The sequence below is a fragment of the Atractosteus spatula genome, chromosome 11, assembly GCF_055471065.1.
Source record: "Atractosteus spatula isolate fAtrSpa1 chromosome 11, fAtrSpa1.hap1, whole genome shotgun sequence".
In the NCBI taxonomy this organism is placed as follows: Eukaryota; Metazoa; Chordata; class Actinopteri; order Semionotiformes; family Lepisosteidae; genus Atractosteus; species Atractosteus spatula.
The window spans coordinates 36,047,905-36,067,010 of NC_142716.1; the positions used below are offsets into that span (position 1 = coordinate 36,047,905).

Genomic DNA, 19,106 nt, shown 5'->3' on the forward strand with positions numbered 1-19,106 from the left:
AGATTTTTAAGGCAGAAAAGTTTAAATTTTCTATTTAAAAATAACACCTTCATGGCACACCCTGTGGAGAGGTGTTGTAAACAGGAACGGTGCTAGGCAGGTGTAGTTAAAATAAACACACAAGCATAACACAGAATTCTCTTATCTCCTGAAGCACTGCTGTACTGTCTTCTTTGTTGGCAAATGTTTGTCTTTGTTATATCAGACGGCACCATAACACAGATTCCCCCAGGGGATAATAAAGCTTGAATTGAATGAAAGCATCCATAAAATAGAGAGAAATGTTTTCTCTTACGGTGTGAAGCAAATACCCCAAACTCTTAAATATAAACTAAACTCTAAGCTGCTCTTTCAGCTTCTCACTAAACTTCTTCAGATCCCTCTCTGTCAGTAATCAAGGAGCTAAAAACAAAGTCACCATATTTGAAACTTTAAACACAACGTTCTCAGATGCTCCTTCTAGGGCTGTTTGCACGTGAGACTATCTGCACCCTGTTTCCAGCCAGCAGATAAAAGACAGACTCTGGAAGCCTCTGCTTCCTGGTTTTTAACTTTCACCCGCCCAATTGTGTTACACCAAACAATCTGGTGACAGCAGGTCATTCTCCACAGCCCTACAGCTTTCTGTGGAATGTTGTTCTTATGATTAACAGTTGTGTGTGAATTTGCCAGTCTTCTGCTCTGGTAGCTGAAGCTTCCAATCCAACTGGCTCAGCAACCTCTGCACGGAGGCATGCACCAAATCGAGTCTGCAGCTTACTGTAGATAGGCATTTCCTCCCAGACCAGTCTACCACCAGACACACTCTGCGAGCTCTGAAGCCCCATCCTTCATGTGGAGATAAAATAGTTTCAGGGTGTAGTGACAGAATCAGCAGTGCCAAAAGTAATAGATAGTTATAAGCTATTTAGTTTATTGATGCTTTAAATTATGTTTTTGTTTTCAACATAATCAGTTTTATTGATCTCACAAATACTGTACATTTTGCAAGAGTACATGTTTTGTTTAAGTATGATAAGCCCATACTCAATGGCCATTTGTCTTTAATCACTCTTCTTGTGTAAATTATTGACCGTCACAACATGCTGTTACTATTGGTCATTCAGGTCCTGTATATCTCTCAGAATGAAGAACTATAAGAACTCAAGATCTTGTTGTTTTGCTTTAAGAAATGCACATCATGCAAAACTGAGCTGTGGTTTAGCTGATTCTTATGTGGTAACATTTTGGATAGATGTACTTGACCTTTTTAGACATCTTATGTGATAAATAACTGCTTGTGTGTTTTAATTAGAAATAGCTGATTTCTGTTCAAAATTGCTTTTATTTTCAGTTGTTTGTAATTATACTGTAGTAGCTTTCCTTCCTCGGGATGATTCTGAAAACATGAAAGAAAAAATCACACAAAAGGAATAAGCACCAACGTTGCAATAGATAGCTATGTTGGAGCAATTGTTTTTATTTTTGATAGGAAATAACTTACTCATGCCACTAATCTATTAATAGATTAATTAATAATACCTTGCAGTGTGCAAACCACAAGATTTGTACTCCCTCTTTTTCAATCAGCAAATCTCTGTAAAAATATATTGGAAAGAGCAACCCGGTTTGTTCATTTGGTTAAAAAAGCAAATCTTTTCCTTTCTATTCTGGCTTTGCTTTTCCTAACTCGAGTAAGAAGCTGTGAATCCATACTTATTTTGAGGCTTTCTCACCATGAGCTCCTGGAGCTCCTTTGCATCAAAGCTGCAGAGCTGCCAAGTGAATGTGGTGACTGCTGCCTACTGCCTGTTCACACTGCCGTGCCACCCTCTGACCTGCAGGCGCAACTGAAACACATTCATCTTTGTCACAGCTTTCGAATACTGCATCTGAGCAGCAGTTGCTGAGCAGCACTATTATCGCCTGCTTCTGGAAGTGCCTGCAGCAGGGTGGTCTACCTGCAATTCTGTCTTACTGCTTGACAGTGCCAGGCCTATATTTTTGTGGTTCATAAAACACAGGGGCCCCCACTCCTGGTCCATGAAGGCTGGTGCATTTCCAGGTTTTCAGTCCAGCTAGGGCTCTTGAACAACCTTAATCAGCTCATTATTGGCTTAATTGGACCAATTTAAATGCTTCTTCCAGTTCTTGAGATACTGAAGCTTTACAGAGACCTGGAAACTGTGAAGACATAGGACCAGGACTGGACACCCCTGTTATGAATCGTTCGGTTTTGATTTCTGTGAACACGGACTGTTAGTACCATTTAGCAGGAAGTCCTACCTCGCACCCAGCACTTTTGGGATGGGCTGTTGGGCTGTGGGCTGCTGTGTCATCAAGAGAAGCTGGCTTCCTGATATTTGGTAGGATAGGAGGTTGATTCGCCTCAGTGTGAAGACTGGTGGCTGTTGTGTTGCTAGGTTGCTCTAAGTTTCCAGGTCTGGTTTCTCTTTGGCATCTGTACTCAAATTAAACATATTATTTATGATGATAAAAAATAAACATAGGTATCACAGTGGTGTAGTGGTTAGCATTGCTGCCTTGCATCACTGGGGCCCTGGGTTCAATTCCAGACCTGGGATGCTATCTGTGTGGAGTGTCTGTGTTCTCCCTGTGTGTATGTGGGTTTCTCCTGGTTTCCTCCCACAGCCCAAAAACATACTGGCAGATTAATTGGCTTCTGGGAAAATTGACCTAGGTGTGAATTTGTGCATCAGTGTTTGTTTATGTGTGTGCCCTGCGATGGACTAGCGTACCTGCAGGCGTACCCTGTGTTGTGCCTGTTGCTTGCTGGGATAGGCTCCAGCTCCCCCATGACCCTGAACTGGAAGAAGTGGTCAGAAAATAATTTTACTGAGTTAGAGAGAGGAAGCTTAGAAACAATTCTGTTCAGAGAATGAGGAACTAGAAGTGACCATGTCTTATCACATCTTAAAAAAATAAAAGCTTTAGCTTAAGCTAATCAGTATGAAGGTTCAATTCTATTCCCAGAAAAACAAAAACCTTTTCTCCTTCCTGCTGCTCGGCTGGGCCTCATTAATGTTGTTTGCTTGTTTTTTTTAGGTTGCCCTGACAACGTTTGCCGTTTACGTGACAGTGGATAAAGATAACGTGTTAGATGCTCAGAAGGCCTTTGTGTCCCTGTCACTGTTCAACATCCTGAGGTTTCCTCTCAACATGCTTCCACAAGTCATTAGCAGTGTTGTGCAGGTAAGCAGGGCAGGCGCTGGGACTCTGGGTGTTCTGTGCTGGAACCGCGAAGAGACCAGGCCTCACTCACACATCACTTTATTCCTGAAGTGGTGGGTTGAAAGGGTGTGTGCAAGCTTAGAAAACAAGCTGTAGCATTAAAGGTAACCACCCTGTCACCAACATTACAAAAGGGATGGCAAAGATTCTAAAATTCGTGATGGTAAAAATCAAGAAGTCTACCTCAGAAAAGTGAATTACACATTTCTTTCAAAACCCCTTTTCACAAGTAATTTCATTGTCAATGATGGAAAGAAAATGAATGTGTCATCAGCAGCACATGCCTGGTTTCACACGCATTCAGTTTGAACTCGATAATTAGATTGCATTAAGATTTGTTGTAAAGTGTAAGTGATTAGTGTTTGTCAGTAATTAGCTGTATGCATCTCATACAGCTAATTAGATCTGAGTAACACATGCTTCTCAGCTGTGGAGAGGGTTTTAATTTTGGATCCCACTGTAGCTCTCCTGATTTTCCCATCAGGAGTTCTGATTGAAATTTTGCATCAACACTCTGGCCAGAGGCAGGATTGTTCTGCATATTATGAGAGTGCCTGTTGGTTTATTGCTGTAAACCACAATGCCCTAAGTTTGTGTAAGAATAACTGGGTCTCAGCTAATCCAAAAAATTACTTTGCTGCTGAGCTCATTAAATCTAAAAAAAAATTAATAGACTGCTTCCTTAATTTCTACAAGTCTGTTTTGTTCTAACAAGTTTATAATAAATATTCACTTCATGTCATGTCGCTTCAGTAGTGTTCTTATCAGTTTATCTCTCTCTTTCCTGTGCTTCTGAAAAAAATTGGTTCTTGCGCTTAAGATACATCTATCTTTAAGAATCTGTTTTATACAAGGAAATGGGTCAAGGACTCTGTAACTGTGATATAATGTAAAACAACTTGAAGAGCAATCTTCATGCCATCATCTGAATAACAGAGGTTGAATAACTGCTGAATAACAAATTGTGCTCCATTTTAAAAATTCTGTGTTCTTTTTTTTTACTGGCGTGTATTATTTGTTTTCACTAAAGTGAACTCTTTTGCTTAAGAGTTGTGCCAACAAGCATTTCCTCTGCACCAGTAAGAAAGGCTGGGTTTTACCTCTTTGGCTAGTGCGGACCCAGAAAGCAGAAACAGCTCTTTGTAAATGTATATAAAAAACAGATTGGGATGCAATGAGTAATTTCAGTGGGTAATTAGGGCGTTTTTGTGCAGCTAAGGCTAACTGTGCTCCCCAGCTTTAGACACAGTAAATAAACGAGAGGGGAACCTGCTGCACAACTGGTGGCTGAAAAGAGATGTTTTCAGCTTTTTGGTCCAGCTGGGCTTTTAAAAACCTGAATCAGCTTATTGGCTTATTAGGATCAGTTTAATAGCTTCTCCCAGCTGAATAACAACAGGCCTCAGCCTGGCGCTACCCTCAACTCCAATAAACCTGTGCAGAGCTCTTCCCATTTCTAGACCTAGTGGAGGGGGCGATAAAAGATGATGTGAGTGTTGCTTTCCTGATGGAAGCCAGATGCTAAGCCTTTGTTTCCTTAATAAATTACCCCTCTACCACCACCACTCTGCATCCCACCAGCTTTACTGCCCCAGCGTCTCTGTGTCCCAAACATCTAGATCAGGATACACAACTGCTGAAGTATTTTAGGATCATTTCTGATGCATTTGCATTTGAGCTTGGGATTTAATTTACTTGAGCCCTTTATTAATACTTTTTGTAACACACCCTAGAATAGGGTGTCTTAAAATATGAAATTTGATAGACCAGTCAGAGTAAGACAGGCACACAAAGTGGCTGTAAGTTAAAAGAATAAGTGTATTATTTACACTGCACAGGAAATGCCTACAGTAAGTTCCCTTTTGAGCTTCTCAACAGACCTCATTCCCTGACTAACAGTAGCCGAGAAACAAAGCCTCTTTCTGACTTTAAACAACAGTCTCTGTCCAAAACCTTCAGAAGTCAAAACCTGGTCAGCCCTTGTCTTCCTTCTGTCGCTCCCTCTGGTGCAGCTGGCATCACAGACGATCTTCTCTCCATCTTCAAACGGTGATGGTGACTCACCGTTTGAAGCCCCTGGTCTTTAAATTGCCTTGTCAACCTCTCAGGTGTCAGGTTCATCTTGTCTGATCCTACTACCCTCTCACACCCATGTTCTTAGGGGAAAAGACAACCAGCTATGGTCATTTGCTGCTCAAGTTCTTTTTGGCTGAATGTAGAAACAAAAGGGCTACGTGGCTGTCAGGTTTGTACACGGTTCCACACCGGCCCAGCCCCAGGGTGGTTAAGGGGAAAACTTGCTGTTCTCAAGTTCCAAAGACATCCTGGTTAGACTTGATTGGCTTCTCCAAATAGCCTCTTTCCCCATGGCCCTGCGGTGGACTGGCATACCATGCAGCACGAAAGCAGTTGTGCTGTCAGATGAACGGGAAGAAATAGCTTTACTGACAATGAAAGAATGTGAAAAAACAAACTGTTTTCGGACTAGCCCATGTTCAGCCTTATGAACAGAAAGGTTACAAACAAAAGATGGCTATTTACCTCATTCTGCTCATTGTGTGGCTAATGATCCAAGAATTCTGTAAGCCATCTCTTAGAATCAACATCAGTGCTATTGTATGTGATGTGTCAGAAATAACTGTTGCACATGACACCTCAGAAATAACTTAAAGGCAGGAGCAGCATTATCAGAAATAGCACTGTGTCATAAGTAGAAGAATTTTCTATGGTAATGGTCACTTATCAATACATATTGATGGTAATAATGTAGGGTGACTATGGCTGTATTACAGAACTCTGAATGCTGCTGAAATTTAAGAAGCTGTTAGAAGATCCATCTTGTGTGCGTCTTCTCTGGAAATGGTCTTTTTTGTCACAAATTAAAACTTACCTCAGACCTTCACTGAAATGTACTGTGACTGCTTGCATCTCTACAATCCCAAAGCACTTTACTTATCGGAGAGGACCCACTTGCTCTGCCACTTGAGTGCAGCCCCCACCTGAGTGACACACAGTTGCCATTCTGCACCAGCAGCCCCACTACACAGCAGATGAGGTGCAGAAGGGAGAAATTACTTTACCAGTTAAATTGTGAGGGAACTTTTGGTAGGATAGCACTGGGATAACCCAAGGGTACCCCAACTAACATTGGTTTTAATGGCAAACTAGCCAGGAGCTTGGTTTAATGTCTCAGCCGAAGGGCAGGACAGTCATGGTGTCCCTCAAAACCATACCAAAGCCTGAAAATACTGGACCAGATGGAAGTACGCCACCTACTGGTCAACTCACACTGTAGACCACAGCAGCATTTTCTTGTCTGTTTCCAATCCCAGTATTGATCAAGCTCAACCTATGATCAGCTTCTGAGATGGTAACTCTGCTGTCAAGTAAAGTAAAGCCCAAGTAAAATGTAAAGCAGTGGACTCCCTCTTTGAAAGAGACGTATTAGCTGATAGGTAACAGGTATCAGGTAATGTTGAAATATAGCACACTGTGACTTAAAATGAAATATAAATGTTATTAAAACATTTTAAATGTGTGTGCGTGAGAGGTTTTTAAACAGGACACAGATTTCAAATTTTTTGTTTATCATGGAAGCAGAACAGTTTCCTAAAATTGTGTTGTATTTGTGTTTTTTTAGGCTAGCGTCTCCTTGAAACGCATTCAGGACTTCCTGAGTCATGATGAACTGGACCCAGACAATGTTGACAGAAAGAATATAACCGCAGGTACACAACTGGCCGGAGGCTTTTCTGAAAACAAAGTTCGCCCTTTTCAGAAGCTCCAACCCAGATGACTGGTCTGAACCAGTTTGGGCTTACTCAGCATGATGCTCAAGATAGTGAAGAGACAGTTATTGGGGTTTGTTCGTAGTTTCACACTCATTTTGCAGTGTGAAAATATGTGGTTTTAAAATCTGAACAGATGAAAAAAACAAGAAATAATTAATCATTAATCTTTATTATGGAGGGACAGGATACAGTATTCAGGTGATATGAATTTTCTTTCTAAATTTATCTGAGTCCTTCTATATACTGCATAATGTACATACAGGGTTAGTCAAAATGTTGTCGACAAATACAGTTAAAATCACCAGACCTCACCCCCTTAGATTTTTATCTATGGGGTTTTGTGAAAGATAGTGTGTTTGTGCCTCCCCTACCCGTCGCTCTGCAAGAGTTGCGAGGACGTATCACTGCAGCTGTCGACCAGATTGACAGCAATATGCTGGTGAAAGCGTGGCAGGAATTTGGTTACTGCATTGATGTGTGCAGAGTCACATGTGGGGCCCATATCGAAGTATTGTAAGGTAACTGTTAGAAACTTTGATATTTATGCTTTTGTTTGAAACCATTTTTGTCACAGTAACCCATGTAATTTGTACTTAACTGTCAAAGTTGTCGACAGCCTTTTGACTAACCCTGTATAATTAATGTAACACTTCCAGCTTTTTCATAAGTGGCAACTTCCTGCTTCAGGTAGTTCTTGATTTAAGTGCTCTTAATTTGCACATTTGTGTTTTAAGGCATGTCAGACCTATAAACCATTTCTTATTTTAGGTCGGATCAGTTCTAAGGCAACTAGAAGGAGTGATTGAGAGAGTACACATATCCAACTTTGTGTAGGGGTGATTAGTCTCTTGGGTGACATTTGGACAGCTGGGTGATCTGTCCTTCCAGACACTGACTGTCTCCCACCAACTCACAAATACTAAATACATCAAGAAAATAACTATCATCTTAGTGTGTACAGTATGTTTATATTGTATAAAATCTACAATAAAATTATGTGAGGGACTGTGTGAGAAGAAATCTTAAAAACAAAATTCAATGTAAAGAATTTGCAAATACAACTGTAATATGCTGTACTTACAAGATGTGCCCAGCTCAGAACTCGAAGAGGGGATCCAGTGGCAGGTCAGGGAAGATCTGGAGAGCTAAGCAAACAAGCAGAGAAACACAGCCCAAGGCTGAAGTAAACAGGCAAGGGACAAATCCATAAAAACTTCAAATCAAGGTGCTGAAGGAGTATCCTAAAAGCCAGAGAGCCGAGTAGGAAACAAAGTTTGAAAACCAGAGCAAGCACAAATAACAAGCCAGGCAGTAATCCAAAGCAAAAGTCCGAAAGACCAAACATAGTCCAAAAACCCGAGGAAACTCCTGAAAAAATGCCAAAGCCAGGTGAAAAACACACCAGGGCTAAGCGCCTTAGTATTGCCAAGGCAGGTCTTAAATTTATACATTAATACGGATTAAATACATCCAGATGGGATTGATTTCCATCCATACCTTGTTGTTTACAGCCTCATTTACAGGATTGTCAGTCATGGTGATCTCTGTGTGGTTGGCAGACTTGCATAAGCAAAGACGACAAAAAAATCATAAAAGTTATTTTTTCATCATGCAATAGAAAAGTTTTGAAAGCACAGTTTGTTACCAAATGTTTCTAGCAGCGTAATGTGTGTAGTGTTTATTCTGGTATGAAAAACAAAATGCATCTTGGTGCCCCATATTCTCAGAGATTCTGTTTCACAGGACATTGAAGACACTGTAAATGTCTTAATTATTAAGAGTGCAAAACAAACACAATGTTCCTAAGTTTGTACTCTTAGAGAAGCCTTCTTTTATGGTAAGAAAGACTTTTCGTGTTAAGGTGCAAAGGGGAGCAGAGAAATATTTGTTATTGTGAGTACATTTTGAGATGACCCCAAAAGTTTTAAACAGTGAAAACAACAGTCAACAGTTAATAGTCAGCTGAAACCTGCATATGGAAAACATACGATATTTTTACAAGACTTCAAAGTAAATGACATCCAAAAGACTTACTGCCAGGAAAAAGACTAAAGATAGCTACACAGTCCAGATGTGACTGTGTGTTTGTGACATTTCCAACACAGCTAGCAACAGTGTCCTCTTCTGATTTTTCATGAAATTGATAAGAAGCATGTAGTCTTTCATAAATAAATGTGTGTCATTGTCTTGATTAAGGAGGTCAAACCTCTAGCTGGAAAAGGAATGCATTCTGCCCTATTTACTTGCATTCTTTTAGGCAATTAGTTTTAATTTCTGTGTTTTTGAATTACTGTATGCGAGAATTTTGGAGGGATTTTCACTCTGCTGCAACAGAAGTAGTTAGTAGTTGTTGCATTTTGAATACATTAAACAACAACCTTGTGTTCCCCTCTTTCAGGCTTTGCTGTCACTGTTGTAAATGGGAAATTCACCTGGTCTAAGCAAGGAGCTGCAACTCTTCACAAGTACGATTTCTTGGTATTTTACTGGTTGTGCCAGCTGTACAACATGTACTGATTTGGAAATACTACAGAAACACTGGATAGGAGCACAGTGATATAAATATATGAACAAGCTATAGAAAGCAAGATCAAATGGAAATGAAACCTGATTTTAGTGACTTCAGATGCAGTGACCTCATAAATTTGTGGTGCACTATTATGTAGTGAAACAAATGTTTTACATCCTAATGTTGTTAATATTTTATAATAATAAAATCAGTTTTTGATTGGCTTTTTCAGAGAGCCCTATAGAAGAATGGACAAAGTATTAATATTTAGAAAAGGCTTTATATATACAGTATATACTATATACTGCATACAACTTTAATATAATGCTCCTGCTTTTCCTTTACTTATCCTTTACTTTGTTTCATATAGTTGTGAGAAATGCAGTTAGATCTTCTCTTAATGAGCTTTATGAGCTGCATGGACCCGCCTAAGTAACAGTGGAAAGATGGAACTAGACTTAATTTCCAATGTGTTTGATTTGAAAAATGGAAGTTCCGGACAATTAAAGTGGAGCCCCATGCAATGCCTTCAGTGTAGTAGCTTCACTCCTGAAAATCATAGCCCCCTAGATCACTGACAGTTCTGTTGACCACAGGAGACTGGACTGTTGCACATCTGTCATGATATTGCTACACTAGTAGTAGTACTTAGCTGTGACAGGGTGAAATTGATCAATCCCAGGTGTGGGCCTTGTCTTTTCCATTTCTCCTGTAGCTATACAGGCCTAGACACTCTACTGCTCTTTTTCCTAGCAGTCTGTAGCTCTCTTGTACACTTATTGTCCGGAATATTAAGACACTCCCAGTCAATAAGGTACTGTGCCTAAGACAGCAGCAAGACCAGCTCAAACTGATGTGTATTCCACCATGGATCCTTCCTTGCCAGCCAGCTCAGTCTGAAAAAAAAAGTTTGTGTTGCCCACCCCTCTCAGATTTAGCCAGAATAATCCATCTAGTTGTACTTTTTATTCTTAAAACTGACTAGCATGTCTGTACTCAGGGGGCTGGAACCCACAGGTGAATTTTACTCACCTACAGTACAGCAGCTATGGGTTGAGCTGGTGTGGAAGGACTCTGGCACACACAGTTCACCAGAGCAAGGGTCTCAGTTTGGCACGTCATGCTCCTGTACAAGCTCAGATACATGGTTTGGTGTCAGACCATGCAGAGCTTAAATAAGGAGAACAATTTTGTACTTACCTCTGGTGCTTTCCTCTGTCTGCAGTATCAACCTGATGGTGCCTCAGGGCTCCCTCCTGGCAGTGGTTGGCCACGTGGGCTGTGGGAAGACCTCTCTGTTATCCGCGTTGCTAGGGGAGATGGAGAAGCTGGAGGGGGAGATATCAGTCAGGGTTTGTTATTTGTGTTTCATACTTGTTTGATATCTGCTTTAGTCTCATAAGAACATAAGAGAAGTTATGAATGAGAGGAAGCCATTTGACCCATCTAGCCTGTTTAGAAGCTAGGTCAGTTGCTTCTTGAAAGAAGCACTTTGATGTAGTTTCCACTTTTGCCTTCTGGTTTTTATTTTACTGCTCATTGTGAAGAAGTCCTCTGGGTTTACTTTTGTCAGTGCCTTTGAGGATTTTGAACACTTTTATCAAGTCGTCTTTTAGCTTCTCTGTTCAGGATTAAAAAGGTTTAGTTCTTTCAGCGTGTCACGATATGGCATTACCATAAGCTCCAGAGAGAGTGCATCTGGTTTTACTTCTGTGGACTGATATAACTTTTCTATAACATGGTGACCAACATCATACACAATATTCTAATATACACAAAAGTCTCTAATATGGGTGTTTAACCTCTTTTCAATGCAAAGACACACATGGCAACATCCAGCCTGACCCTGGAATTGGTTATGGTAGCCTTGTGGTTACAAGACTAATGTGGCTTATTTTTAGAAATTCTTGTCATGGTACATTTTTTTTAAACATTACAAATTGGCGACAATTAGGCTTTGTGATGAAAGTTTGAGAGCAAGAGCTAACCCTCTGATGGGCCTGACTGAGTATATGTATGGGTAATGTACACCCATTCATCACTTCTCAATCTCTCCCTCCATCCTGTCATCAGCAGGCAATTATTATTACAGCCTATATTATTATATTGGGCCAGTCAGATTAAAGCGAAAGCAGTATCTCAAGTTACTTATGTACTTGATTGCTCAAGAACTAAGTTAGAGTTCTTGTTAACTTAATTAAAAGTCAATTCTAACCAGCCAAGTAATAACTTTGCCACCCAGTTCATAAACGTTACGCCTGCTTCACACGGCCCCCTTCCGAAAAATGAAAGGCAGCTCTGACTGTGAGAAGGAAATTGATACCACACCCGTCAGTGGACCGGTCGAAGGCATCGTTTGCTGGGAGATCGTTTTAAGATGGCAACTGTGGTTTTCTTCTTCTTTTCAGGGTTCAGTGGCCTATGTCCCCCAGCAGGCGTGGATTCAGAACGCCACCGTGAGAAACAACATCCTCTTTGGGCTTCCCTACAACGAGCAGAAGTACCGCAGTGTGCTGGAGGCCTGTGCACTAGTCACTGACCTGGAAGTCCTGCCGGGAGGGGATATGACAGAAATTGGAGAGAAGGTATTGATGGACAGGGAGGGGCTCTTATCAGCTTGCAGCTGTGCACCAAAATGTCTGCTTGATCTGAGTGTTCGTTGCCTGAGCAGCGGTGATGGACCCTAGGGCTGCACTGATGTGTTTGGTGAACCATGAAGCTGGAGCTGTGGCAGCTCAAGCGCTTGCTGATTTAGCTCGGCTTCCTTCCCCTCTTCCTTATTTACCTTCTACCTTCTTGTCTTGCTTCATTCAGTTTAACATAAAAAATAAATATATCCATAAAGTAAAATCCACAGTCAGTTTGTGCAGATTGAGAAGGTTAGTAGCCGTGGGAATAAAGGAAAACTCCATTCTGTGACACCTGAATCTCGATTGTCTGAAACAACGCCCAGATGGAAGGAGCTCAGATGTGCAAGATAATCATCGTGGTCGCGACAGTCAGTGATTATTGTGACCTTCCACACTATTTGTTTGAAGTACATGTCTGACTGCTGTAGCTGTTGTGCACCAACAATTGTGCCACTGCGGGAAATGTTGTGACAGATTGAATAAAGGTTCTATAGAATAAAGTCTTCGTTGTACTACACACATTAAAAGAGCAGAGTTCGCAGGAAGGACAGTTGCTACTGGCTCTTCTTACATATCACATCCATGTTTTCTTCAATGGTTAGCTTGTAATCAGCAGTACTGCAAAGATATTTGTAATGGTTGAGAATTGTAATCTATTGCTCCTCGATGACTGTTGATTTTGCAACTTGTAGTTGCTTTCTATAATCAATGACCATATGGTTTCCTGCACATTAAGTTGAATGAAGGAGTTGTTACATCACTCAACAAAATAATCCAGACTGAAAATGACAGAGTCATCAGCAAACTTAATGATTTGTCTGTCAAAACACAAGAGTTTCTACAGGTGTCTGTATAAAAATGTACTGTATAGGATGGGGGATAGCACATAGCCCTGAGGATACGCAGTGGAAGAACAAAGGTGTTCTGATATAAGATCATTTACCACTCTTTGTAATCTTTTGGTCAAAATGTCTTAAGACCCAACCTATGATGTTAAAGTCTTAGATTAGAATTTGATTATGATAAACCCAGTAGATGTTTTGCAGTAGCCGTGTATGCGCATGTGATGGAGCCAAGCACAAATCTTTCCAATATCTATCGCTTTCCATGCAGAAGACTGATAGTTCTGATTAAGTCAATTGGGTGACTTCACATTTTCTTCATAGATCACTGCACACGAGACTGAGTGGCCTGGCCCAGAATATGAAAGAAGTGCCGTACATTTTGTGTAACAAATGGGCCCTTCAAGACACCTGACTAGTGATGTTGTATATAAAACATATTCCGAAAACAATAAAAGCAATTAAATGGAACACCGATGACAAACGTGCCTAGTGTTTAAAGTACACAGAACATGATAAATTTACCTTTGCAGAAAGCCAATAGAATACCATAAACTCTTTCTCTGCATTGGGTAACTATGATTTGCTGTTCCTCACACGATCTTGCATGTACTTTTTCTATCAAGAAGGTTAAGGCAGGGTGTTCACACAGGTGTCGGAGAAGCTTTGGGACCCCAGAGAGTTTCTTGTGGTTTCCCAGATAAAAGTTCAAAGTTTAAAATCTTTCACCCTACTCTTTAATCTCTTTAATGTACTGTTGGTGTCTCTGTCAGGTTCTAGTAACTGAAATCTTGTTATAGGAAACCGCTGTCCCTGAATTATTAACTGCAGTACAGCACAGGGATATACATTATACCAGGGCTCAGCACAATTGCTTTTGGAAGAGTTACAAAAATGTTAAAGCAAGATTTGCCTGATGAAGGGTTTGGGGAAGGAATTATAGTCAAGAAAAATAATTAAGAGATGGTTTTCTTAAAGTATGGGTTATACAAAGTGTGTTGTATATTCTTTTCAGCATATTCAAAAAAGTCAAGTAGAGTCTTATACTGTTTTATATAACACCTTTTAATGCTAAAACCTCAAAATAAAAACACTAAAGGACATATTACAATAAAAATCACAATATATAATACATAAATACAAAGCAAACAAAAGATAAAATACCCCCAAGAACAAATAAAAAGTAAGTTACATAGATTAAAGCACACTCTGAGTTAACATAGTATATTGGTTAGATACTGAGGAACCAAGAAATGTAGATTCTTAAATTTAAGCAGACCTATTTTAAAATCAACTTGAAAGTTGACAAGAAGCCAATGCAAAGACTCCAAGACAGGAGTGACGTGATCACTTGCATGTGACCTAGGCAGGATTCTGGTTGTTGAATTCTGAATGTATTGTAATTGTATAAGTGTTGTTTTAGAGACATACAGGTAGGGTATTAGAATAAACAATCTGTGAAAAGACAAACATGGTCATCTGATTTGCAGGTACTGTATAACAGCATAGGACATAGCCTGGAAATATTTCTAAGATGGAAAAGCAGTACCTTTACAATATTCTGGACCTGAGGCTCAACAGCAAATCAAAACTCACAGGTCACCCCCCCCCCCCCCCCCCATCTTTCATTTCGGAATTAAACTCTAACACAGTACCATCAATTAACATTGATACAGAATTCATTCACTTAATGTTCTTAACATTTTAAAGGTGATTAACATCAGAGGTGTAAACTACGATACAAGACCCTAAGAGCAAAACATAATTGTCTCCATCCTTGTTGAAAGTTTCAATGATTAAATGTATTATCACATTTTGTGAAATACCTCATTATAAGAAGGTAAAAAATGTCATTATTACAAATGAGGCTAACATTTATGAAATAAATTAGAACAGAGTCAGCACAATCTTGAGGGTTTCAAACACAATTCCTGGAGAGTTTTGTGTCTTCTGTTTTCTGTTCAACCATGACTAAGCCAATTAAACCATTAACCCATTTATTATACTGGCTGGACATATTTTTCGCAAGCTCTTTGGCAGTGGATTAGTCAGAACATACACATCATTGAAGTACAGTTCAGTTACGTACAGAGCACCTCAGAGTGGAGAGTAGAATTATTACTATTTACTATTCTGAATTACTGTTACTACTCTGAATGAATAACTGTGGAACTGAGAGTTTGAGTAGAGGCATTTGAGAGATGCCGGAGAGGGCTGGGAGTACCTGGCTCTTCTCTGACTTGTGTTGTCCCACCCCCAGGGCATCAACCTGTCTGGAGGCCAGAGGCAGCGTGTCAGCCTGGCCAGAGCTCTGTACAGCGAGGCTGACCTCTACCTTCTGGATGACCCCCTGTCTGCCGTCGATGCCCATGTGGCCAAGCACATCTTTGACAAGGTTATTGGGCCAGAGGGGGCACTCCAGGGCAAGGTATGGCTTATTATTTGTGTTATTGTACCAAATGCTTTTCCTTCTGTTATCTGTGTGGGGCAGTTCTCTTTAGGAAGAGCCCCTCTCTGTGATGCAAGGAATTCAAGTAATGGCTTTTTTTTCCTTTTGCGCTTACTTATCATCATAGGAGTACCTTCCTAAAACAGGCCAGCACTGCCCAGGACATTGATAGCTCAGTGATAAGCTAAAGGTCCAAGCAGGTTTTAGGATACGAAGGACTGAAAGCTGTGAAAGGAAGACAACCTCATATTGAGTGCATGAGAAGAAAAATATTTTAGGTAGTTTGAGTTTAGTCTCAGTTGTAGTTAAACTGCTGATTAGGTGTTCTTAAACATTTAAAGTTAACAAGGCTTGAATAATAGCACTGATGTCCTCCCCTCCAGTCAGCAGTATTTGTGTCACTGTACCTTGACCTTGAAGTAATCTAGTACTTGGTGGGAGGGAATTAATGCTACTGGCTTGGAAGTTGTTTTAGTCGTCAAGTAAGAAATCCTACAGTTGCTGTGTCTTGTGATTGGAGAGTACAGTAAAAGTAAGGGGAATAGCAGGACCAGTCTGCAGGCGGGTGCTCTGTCTTGTGATCGGATAGTACAGTAAGAGTAAGGGGAATAGCAGGACCAGTCTGCAGGCGGGTGCTCTGTCTTGTGATCGGAGAGTACAGTATGAGTAAAGGGAATAGCAGGACCAGTCTGCAGGCGGGTGCTCTGTCTTGTGATCGGAGAGCACAGAAAGAATAAGGGAAAAATGTAAGACAAGAAAGAATCTCTGGACCCTGTTACTTCACACTGTATGTTTTCCTTGAATCTGAAGCTTCATGGTAGACTGAAAGTGGCCATAGAAGCTCATCTTTTCCTGATTATGTTACAGACCAGAATCCTCGTGACCCATGGCATCAGTTTCCTGCCTCAGGTGGACAACATCGTGGTGATAGTGGAAGGCAAAGTGTCAGAGATGGGCTCCCACCAGGAACTCCTCAAGCAGAACGGAGCCTTTGCTGAATTCCTCAGGAATTATACGATGGAAGATTTAATTGAGGAAGATGAAGCTACAAGTACCTTTTTTGGGCTTTAAATATTTTCTTCCATTATTCAAATTATTGTTAAATTCTGTTATTATTTAACTGTTTGGCACATTTATGCTGGATGAAATTTTGAGGGTAGTTGAAATTTTCCATTTTCCATTTCCATTTTCAACTTCAGGGAAAATCCTGCTAGGAAACTACATATTTTCTTTTAAGGATAAGCGCTCAAAAGGTTAAAACTAAAAATATTAACTTATGCTTCCTGAAAAATGTGTTACTCACATTTGTTACAGAATAAGTAAAATGTTTATTTGCATTCAAGGTGGGGTTTAAGAACGGTAGTTTTATTTACCATAAGGTTTTATTTATATACCAAGAGAATATATTCTTAGGGGCCGTGTCTGTTAGGCCTGTTTATGTGTGGCTTGTCAAAAGCTGTCACAAATGATACTAACTGTGTATTTAAATTTCACCTGATTCAGTGTCAATGCTTGAAGACGAAGAAACCTTCCCAGATGATGCTCTGAGTAACCACATTGACATGGTAGACAATGAGCCTGTTGTTAATGAAGCGCGCAGACAGTTTATTAGGTAAGATTTTAGCTACCACCCATTGAGCGGTGTATATCTTTTAATGCCCCCACATTCCGAAAATAATACAACCTGTGTTTTTATTGAATTTTTAATGTTCACATGTAAGGAGTGATTAAGAGTGCTACCTTCCCTCAGACGTAGCCTCCCACACAAGGATAGTTTTGTAGTTGAACTATTTTGTGATGTATGTGTGCAAAATTTCGATATAAAGTTGAATTCCCCATCACATTTACAAGATATAAATATCCAACAAAGGGATTCCAAACACCAAAAACTTAATCATTTGAGACAGAGCCACCTCACCAGTTGTTGGAGGAAAAACACAGGCTGGTAACTTGGTGAGAGTGAAAAGCCATTTTTACTTTTTCCGTATTTACCATTTGCATTTTTTGCATCCCTTGCAGGCAGATCAGTGTCGTGTCTGCAGACATGGATAACCCAAAGAAAATGTCCACGCGGCGGAGGTGCAGTGAAAAGAGGAGGGTGGAACCTTCCATGGAAAAGAAGAAACCGGAGACCGAGAAACTCATTCAGGCAGAGACAGCCGAGACTGGCAGAGTAAGTGCCGGTCTGCCCTCTAGTGGACATGACTGAATCTGCGTTAAAAAACAGCAACTTAATTCTATAAGGATTATATACCATTTAAGTAGGTATATAGTGTATAAAAGTATATATTTTTTATTATGAAAAAAAAAACAGTTTAGGGGTTGTGAAAAGCACTGTGATAGAAAGGTTGGATAACCTTTACAGATCGTAACCCTCAGAAGATCTATGATAATGTTGTCCTGTCTGATGACATTGTGGTCCAGGAAGACGTATAATTTTAGAGTACAAAAATGTTTGATCATTATGGTCCACAGTAGAAGGGTGAGGTCCTGACACTTGCGTCATAACTTCAGGTCTGTCGAGTTCTACTGAATCTTGAATTGTTTTAAATGCGCGTTTTGCGCAAAGGAAACAAAATCTAAAATTCACAATGCAATTTGAATGTAACAAACTGATGGCAAGCTCCAGTAGCATTAATGGGAGATTGTCTGCTGTCGTGTGTGGCTGTGGAGGAGTTCACCAACCACATGAAGGGACTTCTGTTTGTATGGCGCTCTTAGTTTCTAATGTAGACTATTCAGGGAATGTTTCTGTCTTAAGAAGTGGAACAGGCAAGCTTCTTGGATGCAGTGCCTTGTCTGTGCTATGTTTCCTAACCTCTGCACTCCTCTCCATCAAACGCCCAGGTGAAGCTGAAAGTGTTTCTGGAATATATCAAGGCCGTCGGTCCTTTCTTCTCCGTCTTCATCTGCTTCTTGTACGCCTGCCAGAACGCGGCAGCTATAGGCGCCAACGTGTGGCTGAGCGCCTGGACGAACGATGTGCCCGAGAACGGGACGCAGGTGGACACTCAAATGCGAGTGGGCGTGTATGCCGCACTGGGGATGACGCAAGGTAAGGGCCCTCTATCACCCTTTCCAGCTTGTCTCTGCTGGTGTAGGACGCTAGAGAAATACAGGAACAAGGTAAGGTCAATTCCACACTGCACAGTAGAAAGAAGACGCAAAGCGAGTCAGCTTTCATCAGGTGTGAGACATGGCGCGTGTTGTCTTTCTATTTCTCCGTGTGGAATTATCTTTACTTGGTGCTTGGCAGTCAGTGGCGCATTGACACAGCTACCCACTCAAACAGCTACATAAATCTGAAATGTGAGAGAATTACTGTCATTTGCCAAAATAATTATTTTTTAAAACGCAAATCTGCATTGTATTGTGTTTATTGCAAAAGAGTTGGCTTGGTGTGTGTCATCATCACCTACAGCTGGGTGAGTCAGAGTTGCAGAGTGAAGGCAGTACAGTAAGACTGTTATTAAATCAGGATAGTGGATGGCACTGGTCTGACCACACATAACTGCATTGCATCTGTGTAAGATGTACCTTTTGGTTTTCCACTTTTAAAATTGCTGAGGATTTGATTAGTTTTAAAATGTGGATGCCCTGTTTCCTGCCATGTAGTGTAAGTAAAAGAAAAATTGGACTCCTGCTCTCTGAAAG

At 40.5% G+C, this 19,106-nt stretch overlaps 1 protein-coding gene across 2 annotated transcripts in view; it reads left to right on the plus strand.

Annotated features, from left to right (window-relative positions):
• Window positions 1–19,106, plus strand: part of abcc3 (ATP-binding cassette, sub-family C (CFTR/MRP), member 3) — a 94,473-nt gene that overhangs the window by 57,703 nt on the left and 17,664 nt on the right. For both annotated transcript variants that reach the window (XM_088928231.1, XM_088928232.1), the window contains exons 13-22: window positions 3,046–3,192; window positions 6,872–6,959; window positions 9,421–9,487; window positions 10,757–10,883; window positions 11,940–12,116; window positions 15,264–15,431; window positions 16,320–16,503; window positions 16,956–17,064; window positions 17,472–17,625; window positions 18,300–18,507. In XM_088928231.1, coding sequence (XP_088784357.1) covers window positions 3,046–3,192; window positions 6,872–6,959; window positions 9,421–9,487; window positions 10,757–10,883; window positions 11,940–12,116; window positions 15,264–15,431; window positions 16,320–16,503; window positions 16,956–17,064; window positions 17,472–17,625; window positions 18,300–18,507 — 1,429 coding nt within the window. The remainder of the gene's footprint in view (window positions 1–3,045; window positions 3,193–6,871; window positions 6,960–9,420; window positions 9,488–10,756; window positions 10,884–11,939; window positions 12,117–15,263; window positions 15,432–16,319; window positions 16,504–16,955; window positions 17,065–17,471; window positions 17,626–18,299; window positions 18,508–19,106) is intronic.